Source organism: Mauremys reevesii, linkage group 1 (assembly GCF_016161935.1).
Source record: "Mauremys reevesii isolate NIE-2019 linkage group 1, ASM1616193v1, whole genome shotgun sequence".
Classification (NCBI taxonomy): domain Eukaryota; kingdom Metazoa; phylum Chordata; order Testudines; family Geoemydidae; genus Mauremys; species Mauremys reevesii.
In genome coordinates this window covers 108,295,484-108,320,303 of record NC_052623.1, presented here as the reverse complement: position 1 = coordinate 108,320,303, position 24,820 = coordinate 108,295,484, and the positions used below count along the sequence as shown (strand labels likewise).

Genomic DNA, 24,820 nt, shown 5'->3' with positions numbered 1-24,820 from the left:
CACATTCAGGACCTGGGCCAGCCCCCAAGGAGGGTGGGGCGGGAGTGCCACCCAGCCCTGCTCTGCACCAGCTTCAGTCTGGCCCAGCCTCAGCTGCAGGTCAGCTGCTGGCCGTAGATCCGCTCCTGGCTGCGTCCCTGGCCTCGGCTCCTGGCCCTGGCCTCAGCTGCGGACGCCAGCCCCGGCTCCGCTCCCAGCCACAGCTCCACTCCAGCCCCATTCCTGGCTGCGGCTCCTGACCATGGTTTGGGTGGTGGTGGGAGGGGGGGGGGGATGCAGGCAGGTTCCATTATGGGTAAGGGGAGAGGCGTAACAGAAAAAGTTTGGCTACCAGTGCAGACCCCTAATAGTAAAGGACAAGTCAAGGGGTACATAGGATGACTAGACATATTTATATTATTGGGACATCTCAATATTAAGGGCTTTATCTTATATATGCAACTCTACATGCCCGCCCCTCGAAAAAAAATGTGTCCCAGTTTTTCACATGCTATCTCATCACCCTAGGAGGCACATCAATTTTGCTAATCAAGCTCTAACCTTATATGAATACCTCAGTTGACGCAAACCTTTGCATATTATTGCCTGCTGTTAGGAGTATGGCCAGTGTCTTTACCCTGATTGCTGGCCACCAGTGCTGAATCCAAGCTGTTCCAGAGCAAAGTCAAGATCTTAGATCTGAGAGAGAATCCAGGCTGGGATTCTTGCTCACAGCTTGAGCCTAGCTCTAAAATGGGCTGAGTCTGAAAGTTGGATCTGAATTTTGGGAAAGTATTGATTTAAATCTGGATTTCAGATCCCCAAGTTCAGGAGTGATTGAATCTGTGGTTTACAAAGAGATGTAGTTCTGATTAGACCCCAAGTTTATATCTTGAGTTTTGCTTTGGGTCTATCTCCACTTTAAATGAAACTTCTGTGTATTACTCCTGTTCTTGAAGCTTTTTTTTTTTTACATGAAAAGAAGAGCAAGTAAGATAAAACAAAAAGGTTAAATGAAATGGGTGGATGGGTTTTCTGAAAATATTTACATATAAATTCTAGATTGTAACATGCCAGTGTATTATCAAAGAGTTGTTTGTTTATTCCATCCTATAATGTGACAAACCGCTGGTACGGCATATCCCAGACTGAAATGGCATGAGATAGGAACTTGTTCCAACTCTACAGTTTCCTTATGCAGACAAATAGTATGGAATAATTTATTCTAGAACAACTGTGAACCAGCTGAAAATACTGTCGGAATGTATTTAATAAGCGATAGTCAGTGATTATTAATGTCTCACCAAATAACAAGGCAGGCCCCACCCTTTTTTATAGACTGCTGCTGGCAGCATTGCTTGGAACAAGACTGTACAGGTGCAAACAAATTATACTTAAGAGAAAGGAGACTGAAAACTTTATTTCACCTCCTTGCATTGTGGCTGACACCAGATTTGGTTCTGTAACAGTAACAGAGTGGAACACAGAATAACACAGTAATAGAACATCTGTTTTTATTGTCTCTTTACCAGCTTTAGTTTGTGATTTATAGTGTCCTTTAAAAGCCAGTTCTTTGGCAAATGCCAGCTGGTCTCTGTTAGCTTACTAAGAGCAGAGACTTTAGTGATTTCTGTCAGAAATACACATGGTTTGATTTGACTTTCTTTTCCATACACACTACACACAGCTCTGCATCTTTTCAAGGAAATGCTGTGCTTCTCATTTTCGGCTCAGAGTATTTTTGAGCACTTCGAGTGGAGCACCAGGTTTGTGTTACACTGAATTCATGGCCTGGATTTTAAACAAACAAATAAATAACTTGATTATCTTTACTGGGAGAGCAAAGACTAGTTTAATGTTTCCAGCATCATATTTTAAACAAAAACTCTTTAATTAAGTCAACATCAGGCTCTTCCTGTATTTTGTGGCTAGAAATGGAGGAAAAAACACCAGCATTAATATCAAAGGGAATCGGTTTTCATTACAGTAGAGGTTCAGTTGTGGGTGCTGTAGGCAGTGAAATTTAATATTACTGTGACTTGTATAGTAATTGTAGGATGACAGAGGGAAATGGATTAAGTTTAAATATAAGTGTACACAACAGCACATGGACTTTGTCAAATGAAAGCCAAGGTTACTGGGGCAGGGAGAGCCCCCTCTGGCTCTGTCATCATGAATTAGTATTTTGTAAATAACTAGCCAATAGACTATAGATTTATTACCTTTTGCACTATATGTATACACAGACATAGACACACAAGAATGCTGTAACTACTGTAGCTGCAGTGCAGAGTTGCAGAACGGGTTTGTGGCCCTTGGGCTTGTAGGGCATTTGAATGTCTAGAGGCTTCTTGTCTTCACCTTTCATGAAAATATTTTGCCTGCCAGTTTGTGAAGTTCTGGTTTGAAACACACACCTATACTTTTAGCACAGGGATTGCTAACACCTTAATGGCTCCCACACTGGATGACCCTTTGTCACTCTTTTTTTTCCAATGAATAAACCAGGTTCAAGTTGCAGATGATCTTTGCTTTAGAAAAGTATGAAAGAAGGGCCACCTGCGATAACAAACAATCACCCCAAGCACACACATGCAAGCAGATTAAAGTAGAAAATGTCTATTCAAGCCTCCAATTACTGATCGGTTCCTGGCATACTGAAGGCCATGAAGGATCAACACCTCACTTGTTTACATTTTAGGTAATTGCAAGATGCTCCAAAAGCAGTGTGTGATAACCTAATCCTATGTAAACCTAGTGCTCTATTGTTGTACCCCATTAGCACACAGAGTTTCACATAAGTAAGTTCATGCTGAAACCTGTTCTAATGTTAAAGTGCAAAAGGGGGCAGTAAAGTGCTATCCAAAAAATGTTGATTTTTTTTAAGGGTATTTTTTCATGGTAGAGGCCGCATTTCTCTCTAGGCTTCTGATCTTCTGTCTTTAAAATAACCAGTATTTATGAATATTTTCTGCATTTAGAGACTTAAAAAATCGTGGAAGGCATTTAACATTAAGCACTGTGGCAGTAAATGTTATATGTGTGTCTTTCTGTACTCCGTCCTTTAACCCCATCATGAAACATGCTGCCCATTTGGAACGATTGAGTCAGAAATCCTTCCTCAAGTGTATTTAGAACATAACTACATAAAGCACTTCTGAAAGAAGTCTAACATCTAGGGCTCATTTTGTGTATTACCAGAAGTGCATCTGTGTAAAAAACAAAACAAAAAGAACTCTGAGGCTTGGGATTCCTGGTTGAAGTACTAAAGTGTGTAGTGGTGTCATGGGTCAAGAGTTGGGCTCTCATCCAGAGCCGCATGCATCATTTATCAAGAGGTAACTAGAAGAGCAACTAATTACAATGCACCTACTGAGTGTTTTCTCTTCAGAAATTCCACAGAATAACCCATTTATACAGACCAGCTTCCACTCTCCACTGCAGCCATTTGCGTTTTTTTTAAACCTCTTCTGCTGAAGTGTGTTGTGTTTGTGTGTGTGTGTGTGTTACCAAACTGATAATCTAATACCATTTTAAAATAAAATATTGGTAATATAATCAAACACAGGTTTAAAATAGAATATTGGTAATATTCATATAACATTCTTCAATTTGGAGACCAAGCCTACAGCATGTTAGCTTCTCTTTTGTGGTAACCAGAATTGATTTAGTAAATGGATCTGAATTCTCTAATGCTTTATATTCTTATGCACTGCAGTAATTGCTTTCTGCACAATAATACAAAAAAGCTAATTGCTATGAATAGTACTTTATGTGGAGGTCACGTAAGAAAGCTTAATATAAAAGCTGTAGTTTTGAACGGAAGTCTAATATCAGTCCAGTTAAAAGGGCTAGATCCTACACATTTTCATAATCTCAGGTCTTACTACCTGGTTTGCATTCTGGTGTGAGAAAAGCCAGACTTTACTCCCCATACTGATGTAAAAAAAGCCAGATAGGCATTTGCTGTGAGAGTGTTTTGCTTTTCAGGCACAAGGAAGGGCGGTTTTCCCCATCTCTGTGGTATATTTTGCACCAATCGCTCAGCCCAGATTTATGTCTGGTAGTGGGGGATGTAAAGCATGAGCCTGTCTAAATTTTCAGGAGGTTGGAGGGCATGGTTTAATGTTTTTCCTAATTGACAGTCAAACAGAGAGGGAAAAGGAGGTTCTCCAGCAAAGTAAAATCTTGCCTTTTACGCAGTGTGGTTGAAATTCATCCCCATGGGTGAGCACGCACGGAAAACGTGATGTATTCCAAAAATCTTGTGGTAGCCCTGCATGAGGGGGTTGAAGGCAGAGCAGCCATTCATTAGGGCTTCTGCACTCCATGCCCTGGGGAGGCTAATTTTGAATAGGCCAGTACAGAGAGAAATGCTGGGGAAGAAGCTGCTGACTACTCAGTTACATGGCTCCAGTTGCTGGGCTTCGTGGGTTGGAGATGCAGTGGATCAGTGCAGGGCTTGAGGTGGCAGCTGTAGAAGGCCTGGGCTGCACTTCATTGCATCATTCATTGTTCCCGTTGAATGAGAACTAATTTTTAAGCTGAAGTCATAGCCTTTGAAAACCAGACGTTCTCATGAGAAGCTAAGGTATCTAATTTAATGGTATCTCCAGGAGAGCAGATTCAGTGCCAGGTTGTGGCTGGCCCCTTGCATGTACACAAAGGATGGGGCGCGGGGACTTTCCCCTCCCAGGAGCTGGTCATAATTGGAGGCTTTGTGCTCCTTCAGGTGCAAGACTGTGGCCCCCTAGAGGTGCTTCTATAAGGGGTTCGGAAGAAATGTGACCATGCTTATTTCCCCCCCACCCCCATCCTCCTCCCAGGCAATGGCCTCCTGAGCTGGCTGGCCATATAAACAAGAACATGCTGCACCTTCCTAAAGGGTGGCTTAGGGGCTTCGCTCCCCAAGAGCTAGTTATGCCTCCCAATGTCGCTCAGGGCTGAGTAGCTGGGGCTGTATGACTTCACAATGTCCCCTCTTCAGGACTGTGCTATAACGGCACTATCTGACAATCAATGCACAGTTCTGTACCTCTATGCAAATCAAATATTATTTTGTTCAAAAATCTATATACCTTGGGGCACATGCATAAAAGTACTTCACTGGTTTTTTCTGTGTTTTCTTTTTCTTTTTCCTCTAGCATTTGGTAAAGTATAAGCATTGGCCTGCTAAACCCATAGTTGTGAGTTCAGTCCTTAAGGGGCCGTTTAGGGATCTGGGCCAGAAATCTGTCTGGAGATTGGTCCTGCTTTGAGCAGGGAGTTGGATTAGATCAGGGGTCGGCAACCTCTGCACGCAGCTCGCCAGGATAAGCACCCTGGTGGGCAGGGCCAGTTTGTTTACCTGCCATATCGGCAGGTTCAGCCGATCGCGGCTCCCACTGACCACGGTTTGCCGTCCCAGGCCAATGAGGGTGGCGGGAAGCCGCAGCCAGCACATCCCTCGCTCGGCCGAACCTGCCGATGTGGCAGGTAAACAAACTGGCCCGGCCCACCAGGGTGCTTACCCTGGTGAGCCATGTGCCAGAGGTTGCCGACCCCTGGACTAGATGACCTCCTGAGGTCCCTTCCAACCCTGATTTTCTATTATTCTATGATTACCAAAAACTGATAATTGGAACAGCTGAAACTGATCTTTCCCATCCACCTATAATTTAGACTAAATTTAACATCACAGAGTCGTTGTAGAAAAGTTGCCAGGCTTTTAGCAATAGGTATATGACACCCCCCTCTCTCCAGATGACCCTGATCTTTCCTCACTGGGGTCAATGGAAGTTCTGCAACTGACTTCAGTGGGAGTAGGATCTGGTCCTCTATAAAGTAGTATGACATGTCTGGTGCTGTGATGACTTCTGTTACACTAACTGGTGGCAATGCTGCTATTTTGTGTCCAGAATGGAGACTGAGGACTTGTCTACATGAACATTTAGTTCACGGCCAGGTAGGTGAGTATATCTGCCCAGCACTAGCCTGCTGCACGCTGAGTGTCTGTGTGGACATGCACTAGTAGTTCCTCAATGCGCTTGGATCTACTTTTGTTTCAAAGTGGAGTAGATTTACACCCCAGCTTGCTGCGAACTACATGTTTGTGTAGACAAGCCCTAAGTGGTTTGAACCCCTGAAACACTACTTTTCCAACACACTGCCTGTACTTCCTCCTATCTAGGCAGAAGCAGGGTGGAGTGCACTGCACAATCCAATAATAGAGTATGGAGAAAAGTGACTGTTTCAATGGATACTATTTTGAAGCTTTTGTATTCAAATGGCTTGCCAAAGGGAATAAGTAGAATGTTTCCAAGCCTAAAAAGTACCTTTGTCGAGGGTTTTTTTCCCCCATTATTTTTTCCTTCGTGAAAGGGAATGTCAAAGAGCCCCAGTTTTAGAAACTTGCATTGTGATATTTTGTAGTTTGTTAATTTGACTTTCCATGATCTTAAGTTATAACTGTGAATTTATTTTTTGTTATTAAATCTCTTTTTTGGCCTGATCCTGCAGTCCTTTATTAATGCAAATAATCCTTCCTCACATGAGTAGTCCCATTAAAGTAAGAGAGAGTTCTTGCATGATCAAAGATTACTGATGTGAGTAAGAGTTTGGTGGATTAGATGCTAGATGAGAAGTTGACTTTTTTAAAACAAATACATCATTTAAAATTTGGTGTCACACCTTGTTATGTGCTTTTCTGATAGCCTAATAATATAACACTGGCAAGGAAAATAGATTCCAAACCATGTTTAAGTCAATTGAAATGAAATGAAATGGAATACATTCATTTAATTTTTCAAAGTTTACTCTGCTAATTTGTGTATTCAGTCATCACATATTTTTGGTGTCAATCCCACAGTCTGAGGTAATTTTTCTCTCAGAGGACCTGTGCAAGACTAGTGGCTTTTAGAAAAAAAACAAAAAACAAATTCCATAAGAGTTTTGAAAGATGAGCTTCCCCTTCATCTTTCTTGATGCAGCTCATTTTGATATTTCTACCACATCAGCTGCTGGGGAGCTAAGTACATGCCGGGTCTGACCCTGCTCCCATTGAGCTCAGTGGCAATTTAATCTTCAGTGGGATCAGGCCCATAAAGTTACTGCTTCTGAAAATGCATAGATACAATTCCTAATAAGGTGTGCAGTACCTCCAAATTATAGTCATAACCTGAAATGGAATAAGAAGGTGATTGATATAAAAAGTTGTATTTCTGTATCGAACAGACAACTCATTCACTTACAACTGGTTTCCAGTCACTTGGGCTTTGATATGCAAATAGGATTTGGACATATGGGTTTGATATGCAAAATACTAATTTTGTCATTGTTTTAAAAGCAAGATCATGAATATATATATATTATTTAATGGCCATTGTTTCCTTTTGTTTTTTTAAATAGGGAGATATACTTGGCACAATAGTCTTTAGTCTGCTGCAATTTATACTTTTACAAGCAACATGGCCACATCTAACATATTAGGCTATTAGTATTCATGACATTTCCTTAATGAAACTTTTCAATGGGTAGCTTTATAGTCAGATTGGTAGTTAAACTTCATAAAGTTAAGTAGCTAGGATTCTTTAACAGAAGGTTTCATATTTCATTTTTAAGAAGCAACTTGATTGTTCTAATTTTTAGGGTTATTTTTGTCATGTTAATTTAAGACTAAATGTTGATACCAATTATTTCAGATAAGATATTAGAGGATGTAAATTTGGCACTCTTTCCCTAGTTACATACTCGAGGTTAATAGGTACTAACATGCTTTCTATAATTGCATTCATTTAAACATTATTGGGAAGTTTTTAAAGCTGAGTACATACAGATTCCCTGGTTGGGAAAAGCACAACAGGACATATTTTTAGCGTCAGGATTAATTAATGTAGTCTAAGAATTTGTCTCCCTTGACTATTTTACAGTTTCAGAAGCGTATGTAGTAAGGATAGCACATATTCTCAATGAAAAGTTCCACTTACAGATGTACTCCTAATTTTGGTAGCGTCTAATATCAGGAAATAGGGCAGGTTTGACCGGTTACTCTTATGGAAAAGTCCCATATAATTTAATAGGGGTGAATGTAATAGGTTTTTATAAAATTTAATTACATTCTTAAGAAATTGGACTTAAAACTCTATCGAATTTAATAGAGAATGAGATCCTTTCTATAGAATTTTAAATTTAAATTCTATAGTACTTTGACCAGGATAGTATATTAATGCCAGGAAATGGTTGGGGCTTACCGTAGAAGCACAAAGTGTACTGTAGAAAATTACAGTAATATTAATGGGAGCGAAGGGTCAGACCTTGTTCGTTCCAGTTCTCTTTCCTGCCCAGCCCCCCAACTCATTTTTTTTTGTTTTTGGAGTATATGAATATATGGTGTACAATTTTTAAATAAAATGTCTTTTGAGAATGTTTTCTGGGAAAATTGAATGTGCTATTTGTTACGTTACTGTTTATTAGGCCAAGATGGTGAATAGTTTAAATAATGGATGGGACTTGTGTTCATGGGATTTTGAACAGTGTCAACAAATATTGGACCCTCAGTGAAAATGCACTGTTGGTATGAATATGCCTACACAGAGAGAAAGTACATTAATTTCAATGCCCAGATTTCATTATACCTAAAATATTTTCTGCATACTTTCCCAAAGTAATTGTGATGACAAATTTCTGTGGGTCAGATATTTGATCACGCAGCAGCCTCTCTGCATAAAGGAGCCATAAACCAGTAGATCCTTCCCCTGAGGATTGTGTTGGAATGGGAGACTTCTTTGTTGGTGATGGGCTGCTGGCATAAGGGACGTTCCTGGGCAAAAAGGAGTGTCCCTATGCCAGGCAAACTCTGGTTGTTGGAATGATCCCTTGGGACCTTAGACAGCTACCAAGTACAAATTAGAACATCCCTGTGGCTGCCATCCAATTCCTGGCATTGGGGAGGGATGAAGATAGATTAAATTCACCTTTGTCCCTCAGTCTCCTCCGGTCTTGCACGCCGGGCTAAAACTCCCATTCTTAGAAAATATGCCGCATGCTCATTGATTTCAATGGAAGTAGGATCTATTCCTCACTTTGCATGTGTGTATGTGTATGTTTACCCATTAGTATTTGTTTGTTCTTTTATACCTCCTTGATAGATTAACAGAAATAGCCTGTTTGAATTCACCAGCAATGGAAATCTGTACTGAAAGCAGGCAGCTGGAGGGCAGCATTTTAGACTATGGGCTCTGCATTTAGCCTTTAAGCCTCATACTGTGTATCTTTGCTGTAGAATTTGCCCCAACTGTTTCAGACATAATTAATGTATCCTTGCTGTGAAACTCAGTCCAGAGTGTAATCTTTAGTGTAACACATGCCACTGGCACCACTGCTTTGGCATCGTTCGTGGGATTCAGAAGACTTTTTGATCCTCCGTATTAGTTACACTTCTATTTGACATAAGCTTTTAATTAGCTGAAGGCACCTTCTCATGCACACCTTTCAAAACACTTCCAGCGTACTTGGATGGATTTTGGATGTGTGAATGTCTTAACACTGCAGTCAGCCTGCTGCTGCTACCTTAGTTGTCTTCAAACACTGATTTTTTTGTTAGGACTGTAGGATGAGAGCAACTTACTGACTTTATTATGCAGCCCTTCAACCATTTCAACAAGGAGGTGTTTGGCTCGCTACGCTCAAAACTTGTAAACAGTAGATGCAATGATATAAATATTAGAAGCTATTTTCAGCCCTGCTGAAGTTTTGTTAACTAACACCAAAGCTGGATGTAGTCCTCCATTTGCAGATGTAAAGGTTTAGTCCAAGATTTTTTAAAAAGTGGGGTCCTAGATTTTTGCTCCTAATTCCATATGTAGGTACCTATATTAGTGGCCTTATTTTGAAAATCAGTTTATTTATTTAGGAACCTAAATGAAAAAATATAGGAGGATATCTACACTGTAACTCTTCCCCTCCTCCCCCCGCAGCAGTGAGTCTCAGACCCTGGGTCAACTGCCTTGGGCTTGCAGGGTTCATGATGTGGGGCTAAAAATAGCAGTAGACATTCCTACTCTGGCTGGAGCCTGGCCTCTGAAACCTGATCAGGTGAGAGGGTCTCAGAATCCAGGCTGCAGCCCAAGCAGGAACATTTACACTAATATTTTTAGCCCAATAGCATGAGCCCCGGGAGACCGAGTCAGTTGACCCAGGATCTGAGCCTCGCAACCTTGGGGAGTTTTTGCAGTGTAGGTTTTGTAGTGGTTCTCAAACTATGAGTCGGAACCCCAAAGTGGGTTGCGACTCCATGTTAATGGGGTCACCAGGTCCAGCATTAGACTTGCTGGGACCTGGGCCTGAAGCTGAAGCTGAGCTCCACCCCACCCTGTGCGGCAGGGCTTGGGCTTGATTCTCCCTCCTCTGGGATCATGTAGTAATTTTGTTGTCAGAAGGCGGTCGTAGTGCAATGAAGTTTGAGAGCCTAATTTTAGTCTCATATTTTTGCAAATCTCAGCCTTACTCATATGCTATTGTATAATAACTGTTCCCAGTTATGGGTCACTACATTTCTGTGATGGCACATAGATGAATCAGGTGAAGCTCTTGATTTTTACAGTCTCCACCCATATTTATAAGTTACTATCACAAGGAAAGTAAATGGCAAGAACTCTGCTCATGTAAAGGTCACAGCCAAAGCCACAAACTGTGGAGAAGGTTTCAACTCAGTCAGGCTCCTAGCACCACCTTTCATTTTCTGGCCCCCTTTTTTTCCTCCCTTTACTTCATTAGTGTTAGATGCTAGAAGTCTGAAAATTGGAGCGGAAGTAGCTTTGTCAGGTTCAATTTTCAGAATATGCCGAGTTCAGACACATAGCCAGAATATTCCATCTGCTGTAATGTCTAACCAGTGCATCAGTTAAAGCTCTTGTAAAATGTGTTGTAAACAGTATAATGCAGGGGTGGCCAACCTGAGCCTGAGAAGGAGCCAGAATTTACTAATGTACATTGCCAAAGAGCCACAGTAATACATCAGGAGCCCCCTCATCAGCTCTCCCCCTCCCCCTCCTGCTCCCAGCACCTCCCACCCACCGTGGTGCAGCCCTCCCCACACCTCCCAATCAGCTGTTTCGTGGCATGCAGGAGGCGGGGGGGGGGGGAGGATGAGGAGCAAGGGCACAGCAGGCCAAGGGGAGGGTGCAGGAAGGGGTAGAGTGGGGGTAGAGCCAGGGGTTGAGCAGTGAGCACCCCCCAGCACATTGGAAAGTTGGTGCCTGTAACTCCAGCCCTGGAGTTGGTGCCTATACCAGGAGCCGCATATTAACCTTTGAAGAGCTGCATGTGGCTCCGGAGCCACAGGTTGGCCACCTCTGGTAAAATGGGACTGTTCTATCCTTTACCCTTTATATTCTGATTCCTGGCTTTTAAGTGGCTTTTAAAGCTCTTTAACCTTTTATTTCCCCATCCATTTTTCTATTCTTTTGCATTTATTTATTTCCTTAAAAAAAACCCAAACAAGAACAACCGCCGAAAGCATGTTTCCATTATGTGTCTGTTTCTAATTGAAACTGTTCTCCCATACTGACTTTGGGCCCTGGCCTGCATTCCTTTTGCACTCCAAACTTCCATTCACTTCACTCATCTCTATTGACCCGTTGCCCCCAAAATTTAGGATCAGCTTCAAAAGGTTCTTTTTGTTATTTTTCAGAAAGGCTTCTAAATGATATCGGCAAGATTGATTGTAAGCAGGTACATGTTCTAACCCAAATAATGCAATATTTATGTCCATGTTACATGCAAATGTAAGCTGATTTCTTAAAAACGAAAGGCCCAGTTCTGCAAGCGCTTCTGCGAATTGCATGAAGTATTTCCATCATCTGCAATGGAAATACAGGAGTAAATGTTTGCAGGCCTGGGACCAAACAGCCGCTGGCCTTTGTCCTGACACACAGTGGTGAGGAGCCCAAGTAATCTTCCCTCTGCCCCAGGATTGTGGCCAGCCCCTGTATTGGTATATGGGAGAGAAGTACAGTAAATTCTTCTCCAGCCCCAACACTCCTTATGCTCCCTGTGCAGGGTTGGCCACTCCCTGCCACGCTGCTTGTGCCACTGTAGGTGCTGGCCTCTCCAAAGGTGACAGGGAGAAGAAAGCAAGGTGTGGGGCTTCTCCATTCTGGCCATCTCTGCCATGGAGAGACATATGCAGCCCCCTTGGGGGATGCAGCACAGGATGAATTCCTCTTGCATGCCTATGAGCTGTGGGAGGCAGTGCAGCTTCACACTGGCCCCAACGTAGGCCTGTGCCTAGTAGGCATGGCTGAGCCCAGTATTTGTAACACAGAAATTAAATAGCACGAGCGAGAGGGACCCAGTGAATTACAGCAACATGCACTTTTCTTGCCATAACACTGTCTTGTTTTTTTTAATGCATTTGTAATTACAATTGCCTTTCTCCTGCTACATGCTGCTTCACAACAAATATAATTCTTCGAAAGGCTTTGTGAGTGAAATAACCCCATTCATTAGTACAAATCATAAATCCTAAACTCACGTTGTGCAGGACCAAGAAATCACAATTTACAGACCAGAAACTTGGGGCACCTCATTGCTGTTTTTGAGTTAGTGACTTCTGATCTATTAATAATGCTATAGCTGGTGGGCTCCTTTAGTTACGTAAAGGATGGGGGTACTTTAGGCTTACAGCTTTGTTCTCCATCTCTGATGTTTTAATGAGCCTGCAGGATGACTGCCTATGGATGAGCTGGGTTTTCTAAGTGTGTTGTTTAGTGTTAGCACTTGAAGAAGGATGTTCATTAGGAAGCCATTGTTTCAGTTTTTCAGAGCAATTCTCCATTAAGGAGGATCTTTGCAGCAATATGGCTGGCAGGTAGGAGAAAAAGGGAAGAGAGAAGCTTTTAGCTGTAGGCATTAGGGGATATTGTATCAGTAGCTCCAGCTCTAAAGACTTGCTTTGAGGCATTAATTGGACCAAATACATCTTAAGAAAAAAGATTAGCAGAAAAGTGCAATGGCTTTTGTCCTTGCAAGAATAGGGCTTTTTGTTTTGTAGCTGAATCAATATTGCAATTAATTATTTTTAGTTTTCCGTTATGGGTTTGTAAAACATTTCTTTTAAGGCACAATTTAAAATAAGTCCTGTTGTTTGATCAATGAGTGACTAATTATGATAAGTAACTCGACATGTTCTTGATGAAGCTTGCCTGTTAATTAACTTCAGCAGCAAATATATAATAGCAGGATGGAAACAAAATGCTTGCACACTTGTGATTCCCTAAGAATTATGAAATCTGTGTCAGCGTTTCCAAAGGGACTGCTAGAGAAATAGTGGAGGCTTGGATTGCAATACAAGAAATAAAGCCTTTCTGAAGTTACCAAGACCACAACCATGTTCTCGATGGGATCGGGCAGCGAAAGGGAGAAGAGGAGATCATTAAAACTGATCACGTTACTGTATGATTGGCAGTAGAATGTAAGCTCTTTGGAGCACAGAATGCCTTTTTGTTCTGTATTTGTACAGCACCTTGCACAATGGAGCCCTAGTCCGTGACTGGGGCTCCTAGGTGCTGTGCGATACACATAATAGTAACTGATATGTTAGTAAATCCTAAGGGCTAGATTGTGCCATGCCCTGGAACAGGAGGTGCAATAAATCTCTCACCCTTTGGGTTCCCATGCAGGAATCAAACAAAATAAGTGCAAGACAGCGTGAGGCTGGAGACGCTAGCCACCTAAAACAGGAAGGAGAAAAGATGTCATGACCCTGCCCTTCCTGCGCTGGCTTGTGGAGTTGGCTAGCTGTGGAAGGAAGCTTTGGTAATCATTGTGCTTGCTTGGGACACAAAGCCTTTTGAAGTCCCCCAAAGTGGGGTAGTGCTTATAAGACATACTCTGGCTCTAATTTTCAAGAACTAAATTCGTACCTTGTTGATTTTAAATTGTCAGGCACAAACTATCAACAGCTGCTTCGTTCAGCTGTATCATGTATGGTTTGGAAACGGTGTATTCCTGTCTGCTCATTTCACATGCAATTTGTTTGAATCAGTCTTTATCAGATATCTCACATTTCCCCTTTTCTCCTTGTTCTTTTAGATTCCTTCCTGGACAAGGATTGGTACTATACCCACAAATAGGAGACAAACTGGATATTATATGCCCAAAAGTGGACTCTAAAACTGTTGGTCAGTATGAGTATTATAAGGTCTACATGGTTGATAAAGACCAAGCAGATAGCTGTACTATTAAAAAGGACAACACACCTCTACTCAACTGTGCCAAGCCAGATCAAGATGTTAAATTTACCATCAAGTTTCAAGAGTTCAGCCCTAACCTCTGGGGCCTAGAATTTCAGAGGAAAAAAGATTATTACATTATATGTAAGTACAAGTTAGCGTTTGTTTATTCTTTTCTTTTTTTTATCTATGTACATTGTATGCAAGTAAAGAAGTTGCCTGGATTTGTATTGTTTTTTCTTTTAAATTATTTTCTTGCCAACTTGTTTTCAACAACATACTTAACATTCCCTGCTGCATCTGTAGGGTCTGTCCCGTCTCTTTTTCAGGCTTGTATTCAGTCACTATAGATTGTACCATTATGCCTATAAGGACTTCTCATAATAGGTTTGGGTACTTACTAAGCGCCGGATGGCTATATCCTTGCTCACATATTACCGTACAACATGAGGAGTCCCACTGAAGTCAGTGGGGCTTCTTGCAAGGTAATATTCTACCAATTGTGAGTTAAGGTATCTAAACCTAGCTGCAGCCAAATCTTATTAAAGATTATGGCCTAGACCAGGGGTCAGCCACCTTTCAGAAGTGGTGTACCGAGTCTTCATTTATCCACTCTGATTTAAGGTTTCACGTGCTAGTAATACATTTTAACGTTTTTAGAAGGTCTCTTTCTATGTCTATAATATATAACTAAACTATTGTTGTATGTAAAGTAAATAAGTTTTTTTAAAAAATGTTTAAGAAGCTTCATTTAAAATTAAATTAAAATGCAGAGCCCCCCAGACCGGTGGCCAGGACCTGGGCAGTGTGAGTGTCACTGAAAAACAGCTCACGTGCCGCCTTCGGCACCCGTGCCATAGGTTGCCTACCCCTGGCCTAGACCCTCAGCGAGTGTACAATGACATAGCTCCCTTGACTTCAGAGGCACTGTGCCAATTTACACCAGCCAAGGGTTTGGCTCTCTAACATTAAGGTCAAAGTATCTCATTCAAAGCCTTACAGGCATTCCATCTTTCTCTGGAGAACTGAGCAGAGATCATCTGCTAGTAGGAGTTGGGCATACTCCAGAAAGTCCATTTCCTGCAATTACAGGTAGGTTGGGCATTGGTGGACCTTGGTTCTTCCCATCTTCTTCTTTGTGTGTTTATCTTTGAAAACTGAGCCCCGGAAAGAAGCTGCCCTGGATATTTTTTTCATTTGTAATAAACATAGATCATTTAAAAAACATACACAAAAATTGGAGTGTTAAAGGGAAACAAATAATAAAAATAAAGTGGATACGTACTCCTCTATTACATACATATTCATATGGACTGCTTCTAGTAGTTTCATTATACTTAAAAATATATAATAAATTACTGAGAAATATGTAACCGGTCAGTATAATTAAAATGTGAAATAATCACAGAATTGATAGAGAAATGTGGGAGTTTTAAAATGCAGTTTGTTGATGGTGTCAGGCTCTATCTAAAAAAACCCCAAACCCACCAGTCTACTAAAGTAGGTGCAAAAGAGCCTGATGCTGTAGTCAATGTGAAGCACCCATTGAACTTTGCCTGTGTAAAAACTGCAGGATCAGATGCTGTGTCAGTTGCATGTAATCCTAATGAAAATGTGGAACATAAACATGTCCATTTATACGCAAATACACCTCTTCCCCGATACAACGTGGTCGTGGGGAGCCAAAAATCCCTACCGCGTTATAGGTGAAACGCCGTTATATTGGGGTAGCGGTGGCAGGGCTGCAGTGGTGATTTAAAGAGGCTGGGGCTCTGGCTGCGGGGAGCCCCAGGCCCTTTAAATCACTGGCGGAGCCCTGCTGCTGCAGCCCCGGGGTAGCGGTGGCAGGGCTCCAGCGGTGATTTAAAGGGCCCGGGGCTCCCCACAGCAGCCGGAGCCCCGGACCCTTTCATGTGCCACGGGATCCCGCTGCTACCATGCAATATGCGAACCCGTGTTATATCGTGTCACGTTATAGCGGGGTAGAGGTGTAGCTGGCTTTAAGGGTGAAATATTTTAGTTCTGTAATGCTAGTGTAGGAAAAAATCCACAGTAGACCAGATATAATGGAATAAATGTCACCATTATAATTATAACTTGAGAATTATGGGCTCAAATAAAACCTTCTGATAGGCGGTCAGGTCTGTCATATGTGAGTCAACAATTCTCTGGGTAAATCCATGAGTATGACTCATTTTCTTTATTTTTCTATAATTATTTCATTATAACAATAAGACATAATAGATATTGCCTTTCCTGGAGGATTATTGCATTCTTTGGTGGGTAGAAGTCGCTTGGCCTGCCGCCTTACTCCTCAGAAACCATACTAGATTTTCAGTAATACCTTGCTTACTGCCTAACAGTATGGCCTGCCACACTTACTGCTTATTGTGGTGTCAAGAAAAGGCCTTCCTGGTATTATGCTGGCAGTGCCCATAAGCACCATGGCCCAGCTTCTCAAAGATATCTAGTCCCCTAACTAGTTAGGCAACTAAATATCTTTGGGGATCTGGGCCCATGGGTCTGATTTTGAGAAGTGCTGAGCACCCACTGCCCACAGCTGAAGCAATGGACTTGTGAGCACTCAGTAGCTCTGAAAATCAGGTATCGTGGAGTTGAAACTCCCTTCTTTTCTGTGGGTCAGAGGTAAGTGGGTCTGAGTCAGATCTTAGTTATGCCAGTTTTACATCAGGGTAATTTCACTGAGTTTGTTAGCACTCCTCCTGTTTTACACCAATTAAGCAAAACCAGAATCAGGTCTAATATTCATCAGATGAGTGAACCAAGGGGAGCAGAGCCAGGAAAATCCATTGCAATTTGGCTGTAAATTGCTGCTTTCATTAATGCTACTTGGAGCAGTGTTAACTTCTGCTCCACAGCTTCTGCACTCCTTGGAAGGGAGGTGATACCTGGCTAAGAATGGGGGAATCAGTGACAATGTTGCCCCCAACAGTATTGCCAATCCCAAATGTTTGGAAATCACAAGTCAGACCCCAAAATTACTTAAATCATCATATTTTAAAAATAATAAATGCTTTTTTCTTGGACTTCTATTTTTTGAGGCTTCAGGGTTCATGTTTTCAAGGGGGGAGGGATAGCTCAGTGGTTTGAGCATTGGCATGCTAAATGCAGGGTTATGAGCTCAATCGTTGAACGGGCTATTTAGGGATGTGGGGCAAAAATCTGTCTGGGGATGGGTCATGCTTTGGGGAGGGGGTTGGACTAGATGACCTCCTGAGGACCCTTCCAACCCTGATATGAATCTATTCTAAGCCTTTTTCCTACAATCATGAGAAATTCTTTTATGAAAGCTGAAATTCTCACATATTTTCACACGCCCATGAGAGCTGAGCAAAATACCACATATGGTGCGAGTTGGCACTGCTGCACCAAGCTAGCCTCGCTGCTGAGGGCAAAGGGCATGGTCAGCTGGGCAGGAGCAAGGACTTGGCCTTTCTGCCCCTTGGCTTACCCCACCCATAGCCTGTCCTATTCAGGCCCACTCTGTCCAAGAGGTTCCTCCTGGCCAGAAACTTGGCTGTTACCTAAGCTGTTACAGTCAGGGCTGCTCCAAGTGGGATCTCATTAAATAGAGTATTCCAGGTCCCTAACCAGAGAGCGCCAGCTTGGAGGACTCTCACCACAGAGATGTAGAGCATAGTCCTCCAACCCACCCATGGCCAGAGACCTAGATTTAGAGCAAGAGCAATGCTGGAGCATAACTAGGGAATAGCAGGCAGAGCCCACACCCCATCCCAGTTAGTTCACAAAAGATAAGGGGTATCCAACTAGGGTAGCCAGCAAGGCAGAGAATTACCAGCTGATGGGAGGAAGCAGCCAGATCCCCTCCAGATTGATTGGTCCTGCTTTGAGCAGGGGGTTGGACTAGATGACCTCCTGAGGTCCCTTCCAACCCTGAGATTCTATGATTCTATGATCATCATCAGACCAGGGCAAGCAGCCCAAGCACAGCCCCTTCCTGGGCTAGGACAAGGAGCAACCAGGGACAGTGCCTCAAAGAGAAGCCATTTACTTAAACACCAGCCCAGAAATATGCCAGAGCCAGCTAGGAGCTCAGAAATTCCCAAGTCCATAAAGCTTATTCCCTGATATAGCCCTGTCAGAAGTACTGGTAATCAAGATATTTGCTGTCAATTATGTAAATAACATAATGCATATTTATTATCCATGCAAATTAGGATACAAATAATTTGCATAAACTCCAGATTCCTGAATCTTCAGTTTAACAGGTGCTCAGTTCCCCTGGAAGAATGCATTGAGTTATCTATTGTATGAGAGACACAAATATTTTGTTGTAATATTTCCCCCTCTGTGTGTGTTTTTTGCATTGCATTTTTGACAGTATGTTCCTATCTGACATTGTCTAGTTTGGAAGCACTGTAAGATCCTGCACTAGACTAAGTGTGACCAGATGAATGATGGGAATCATGATCTTGGGAGGGAGGTTTATGGAGCACCACCTCTATTGAGAATTGTCTGTGGCTTGATTCATAAAATAGGATCCTGGCAATGATGATGATGGCACTGCTAATAGTGAAGTGGGTAGAGAAACACCATTGTACCACGTACCATAAGGGAAAGGTGCGGTTAAATTCATGCTTTCCCATGGCACTTACACATTTTGGTAATGGAAATATAAGAGAGAGATCTTCATACCCACAGTTCCCCCAAAAGTCTGACTGTGGGCTTGTCCACACAATGCTTTAGTCTGCGCCAGAGGGGTGTAAATTCTAGTGCACACTAGCATGTCAGGGGCCTGTGTGGACCCTGCTAGTACACACAAAAAGTTCCCTCATATGCATTAATGTAGTGCTATTTGAAACTGAACTACATTAATGTGCACTAGGAAACTTCTAGTGCATGCCACCAGGGTCCATACAGGTCAGTTAGTGTGCAACACACTAGTGCGCACTAGCTTTTACACCCTCTGGTTTGGACTAAAGTACCATGTAGACAAGCCCTGTATAAAGGTAGGGATGCAGTTTTTCTCCATTAAATAATTACATGTAAAAAAATGACCTCACAAACAAAAGGATTCTTTAAAATGCATTAGAAAAGAAAGGGTATTGGAAACTATCCATTCTCACATTGACCTGCAATTAATACAGTGCATTTCTGTGGGATTACTGATAGAGTGAGGTACAACTCAGTGTAAGTAAGAGCATCAGAATCTGGTCTGAAGAGTTAATGCTGCTAATGGCAGTACTGGAAAGATGATGTTGCATACTATTGTTAAAATGAATAAACTGCAATAGAATAATGTCCTTACTTTGCTATCATCAATTTTTGGTTCATTGGAAATTACAGTAGAACCTCAGAGTTATGAACACCAGAGTTACAATCTGACCAGTCAACACACCTCATTTGAAAATGGAAGTATGCAATCAGACAGCATCAGAGACCAAAAAAAAAAAAGTAAATACAGAGCTGTGTTAAACATAAACTACTAAAAAAAAGGGAAAGCAGCATTTTTCTTCTGCATAGTAAAGTTTCAAAGCTGTATTAAGTCAATGTTGAGTTGTAACTTTTGAAAGAGCAACCATAATGTTTTGTTCAGAGTTATTGAACATTTTAGAGTTATGAATAACCTCCATTCCCAAGATGTTTGTAACTCTGAGGTTCTACTGTAGTAGATCTATTTCTGTATTATCTGATTTCTTTCCAACAGAGCTGGGTGAGGTCAAATGTAGTTGAGATTTGAGATGCATTCACATCAGATTACTCTAAAATATACAGCTATTTAACTAGCATACCCTATTTCCCTAAGGAAATCTGTAATTAAATGCATGGAGCTAAATCGTGCTCTTCAATGTAAATATCCATGGGAAGGACAAAGATAGGCAGAAAACCACAGATTTGAGGCTGTGGAGTTTCCACTAAACCATCTCATCATGTGTTTGCCACTCTGTGTAGGTGGCAGGTGTGACCCTCTACTCCTTGTATATCCCAATATGCACAGGAAAACTCTGTGTTATTAGGATATCCACAAAAGGCCCGGTACCTCCAGCAGGCCCAACCTTCCCTAGGTGGAAGGGGAGATTTTTTAAGGTGGAGCCAGATTACATAAAATAAAATGCAAAATCATCTTAGTTAGGGAAATTATTATGAGTTTAAAGGAATTGATGCCAAAACCACTAGGGCAGAGGTTCTCAAACTGGGAGTTGGGACCGCTCAGGGCGTTGCGAGGTTATTACATGGTGGAGTCGTGAGCTGTCAGCCTCCACCTCAAACCTCGCTTTGCCTCCAGAATTTATACAGGTGTTAAATATATTAAAAAGTGTTTTTAATTTATAAGGGAGTGTTGCACTCAGAGGTTTGCTGTGTGAAAGGGGTCACCAAACAAAAGTTTGAGAACCGCTGCACTAGGGGAAATCCTGACCCCACTGAAGTCAATGACAAAACACCCGTTGACTTCAGGAAGATTATGATTTTATATAGTGACTTTTCTCTGGCTTTGTCCCCTTTCCAGCCAGCTGTGTCTTCAGCCCCAGAAACTGCAGAGCCCCAAATGCACTGATTTAGCTTGGAGGGGCTTCCGTGGAGTTGGAGAAAGAGACAGTGTCATTTTTGTTCAAATCAACACCACCCATATAGTAGAATTGTAGCGAAGGGAGCACGTTTTCTGTTAATCTCCTCCATTCTGTGGCACAAAGCAAAGGGGATATGGTCCAAAGTCTTTAAGAAACTGAATATGAAGCACTAAATAGCCATTTTCAATGTAATCACTGCGTTTTAGAAATTTGAAAAATAAATTTTATTCCTCAATAGAGAATGCTTGAGACCCAAGGAGTGACTGCAGAATGCCCCTAGCAAGGGTTCCACTGAACCCCCAGGTCTGCCTCCGACCTCATTAGCTCAGTTTACTGTTAGATGATCATTTGCTTTGACACTAGCAAAATGGAATATGCGGCTTTCCTTAAATGTTTTTGGTCAACTTTTTCAAGTGACCCATTTATGTAATTGGCCTCTGGCTTAAATTGTTAAAAAATCTTTAATCCCTCACTGATCTAAAAGGTTGGACTGGCTAGCAGAACTAGCGCTCAGAGAAGTCTTTTAATAGGGTGGCTTTTAAGATCTAAACATTCATTCTGAATCTTTAGCCTTAAGTGGATTTTTAATAAAACCATAAGGCTTTTATGCTATCTGTGTGTCATTCTGTTACAATTAAAAGGCAATAACCGTCAAAGAAAAAAACACATAAAAAGACTGCACAGATTGTGTCCTGAAATATGGCCTGCTTGGAAGGAGTAAATCTTTTTGTGTGATCAAGCAGATTTACATGAACATTTGATTTTATTTTTGTATTCTGACAAAACAATGTTTAATCCTCAGCTAGTCAGAGTGGCTGAAGATGCTAATGCCTCTTACACAGCGTTCTCAGTCTGTAATACTTGGAACCTGCAAAAGGGCTCACAAGAGAACTTTCGAATACCCAAAAGAAACTAGCACAGATGCCATTATGAAATGTTTTTAGTTTCAATGGCACAAAGCTGCACAAAACCTATAGACTTTCACTCCTTCTCCCATTATACAAAGTCATTCATAATTTTATTGCAGATCATACATTTGTAGCAATTTAATGTAATTTGTATTTTTTCCAGGAGGCAAAGCCCATGTATTAAAAGCCACCTTGACTCTGGCTATACATGAAGTACATTCTCTCTTCCTTCCTCGTCCTACTTCTCCTCTTCCTCAGACACTTAAATGAATTACCTTCAACTCTTCTTAGTGTAAAATGATATCCAAAGGTCAGTCTTTGAGTTTGTTGAGAGTTTTCTAAGGGATATATCAGCAACACACTTAACTCTTGTATATAAATACAATTCATACAAATAATATTATTGGAGAGAGAGAAAAAATCAGTGTCTGTACAGCTTCAAATTCCTGACAGTGTCTAAGACCTGAAGGACTAATGTAGTCATGGTCTATTGGGATTTTTGCCCCAGACCACACAGGATCTGTAAGAGAATAAGATTATTTTAGATTGATGGTCTTTGTTCATATTCAGTGCCATTACCTAGGCAATACTGACAGTTTATCTCATTTAAAGCTAGACAGAGGTACTACAGCAGGAAATCTGTAAGTACCACTTCTCTGTTCCCAAGGGCAGTAAATGAAAGAACAAGATTGCTCTGATTGTTAGTAGGATGGGAGCTGGTGAGAAAAAAAAATATATGCAAAGTGGATATGTAAGCAGACAGGAAATGAAGAATGATTGCTTAGAAGTGAAGAAAGAATTATTTAAGAATTGCTCAGAATGAAACTGCTTTTAATATTTCATAGGATACAGTTTAGTATTTTCAGCCACTATTTATTTATAGCAATTTTTTTTTTAGTTCACTTAGCTTTATAAATGATTCAACAATACTGGAGATGTAGTATATGCACGAAGGAAAACAATTTCCTTGCTAAGGAGCCTTTATTTATTCATCATGCAGATTAGCATTAAGAGACAATTGAAATGCTTTAAAAAAAAACCTTAAGCCCAGATCCTGCCAAGACTTATGTACATGCTTAGCTTTAGGTGCATGAGCAGTTCCATTGACTTCAGTAGGATTACTCACGTGTAAAATTAAGCATATGCGTAAATCTTCACAGGATCAGGGCCTTAGGACCTATTCTCATGCTGCAGGATCTGAGTAACTCTCACTAAAATCAATGGGACTTAACTTGTCTCGCAAGGTGAAAGAGTAGGTCCCTTAATTAAGATCCAGTGTATATATTATTTATTAACCTAAAACAAGAAACACTTATGTATCAGAAACACACTTACATTTATTCTATATTTCTGTTGATGCATATTTATCTATGAAGTGGGATGAGCAGTCTTATATATTGTACAGTTGTTTGTATTATTTTATTTTTATTGCATAGTATGTATTTCTAATTAATGGAACAGGAGCCCAGAGAATTGCATAGACATCTACAGAAATGTTTATCTAATAAATAAATAAATAATATATTAATATAACAATCAAAAATCATTTCCCTCCTTACTTAGACCCTTCCCAACCTGGGGCCATAAATGCATTTTTCCAGAATATACTTTCCCTGGCTAGTGTAGAATTTTTTATCTGGGAACTGCACTAGATAAAGTGTATTATAGAATAGAAATGGCTGGAAAACGGTGAAATTTGAGTGAAATTGTTTGCGAAATCCCATCTCTGGTTTTAGTCAACATTGAAAATTTTGATGAAAAAATGATCACCATTTTTGATTTCTGACCAGCTCTGCTATAAACTAGGGCCACACCTTAGTTTCTGCTTTCAGTCCAAAAGAAATCAATACAAATATTAATGTGAGTAAGATGAGCAGGATTTGGCCTTAGGTAGTCTAAAACAGGGGTTCTTTGGAGTGGTTCAGTGGTTCCTTCTTCACAGTGTTCTCGGAAATTATACTAGAATCCTACTTGCAAAAACTGTTTTAAAAACATGGTTAGAGCTTTAATTGCTAATAGGCGTATCTGTTTCTGATGCACTAGTTGATGACACCATAAGCAACTAAAGTGCAGGAAAATACACATCTTTATATGCTTGTGATGTTTGAACTGCTGCAGAGAAAATAAAGAGCTCTGAACTCAGGTCCTGGCAGGTAAGTTGAAAAGGAATTGATTTTCAGCTATTTTGTGTTAGCATGCAAATGCATTTGTAGGCCACTATCCAGCAATCAGACCCATTGGTGCAGACCCACTGAAACCCCATTGATTGAGTGGAGATCTACATGGGTGCTGGCACGTAGCTCTGATTGCAGGATCAGGGCCAGACTCTAACTGATTTGTGACCTTAGAACAAATGAAGTTCAAAGATGAATTGAAAATTATTTTTTACGAATAACTGTTGCTTTAAAATTTGACTAACAAAGTTTTTATTTAAAATATCTATCCTCCTATCCAGTCATAGGTATGTGTCAAAATTTTCAAACCTGGGTGTTCAGAATTAGGCAGTTGATACTTAAATCAATAGTTTGACTCCTAAGGGTTTGTTTGCATCAGAACTTTTGTTGATAAAAAATTTGTTGGTCAGGGTGTGAAAAAAACACAACCCTGACCGACATAAGTTTCACAGACAAAAGCTTTGGTGTGGACAGCACTGTATTGGCAGGTGACGCTCCCGCACTGACATAGCTACCCGCTGCTCATTGGGGGCGGTTTAATTATGCCAGCGGGAGAGCTCCCTCCTGTCAGCATTGAGCAGCTACACGGGAGACCTTACAGCAGCACAGCTGTAGCGGTATAGATGTGCCGCTGTAAGGTCCGTCGTGTAGACATAGCCTAATTAAGGAAAAATGGTCTGATCTCCAGAAGGGCTGAGAACCCACAGTTCCTGCTGAAGCTAATGAGAATAACAGGCACTCAGTACCTTTGAAGGTCAGGCCACTTTGATTTAAGTGCTACACCCAAGTTTCAAAACTTGGGCCCTGATCTGAACGATGATGGTTTATAGTTCTAGACACAGACACATACATACAACAATCACAACAGTACTTAACTTCTGATTAGCTTTGCCAAGTGCAAAGCCATTCAATAGTATCATAATTGATCTTAGTACTAAGGTGCCAAACTGTGTGTTGCTGAAGGATAGTTAGATGATGTAAATAGCTTTTTGTGTTTT

General features: G+C 41.2%; 1 protein-coding gene across 1 annotated transcript in view; it reads left to right on the top strand.

Moving 5' to 3' along the window:
* EFNB2 (ephrin B2) overlaps window positions 1-24,820 on the top strand; it is a 53,685-nt gene that overhangs the window by 12,239 nt on the left and 16,626 nt on the right. Inside the window, exon 2 of the mRNA XM_039520335.1 lies at window positions 14,050-14,333. Coding sequence (XP_039376269.1) covers window positions 14,050-14,333 — 284 coding nt within the window. The remainder of the gene's footprint in view (window positions 1-14,049; window positions 14,334-24,820) is intronic.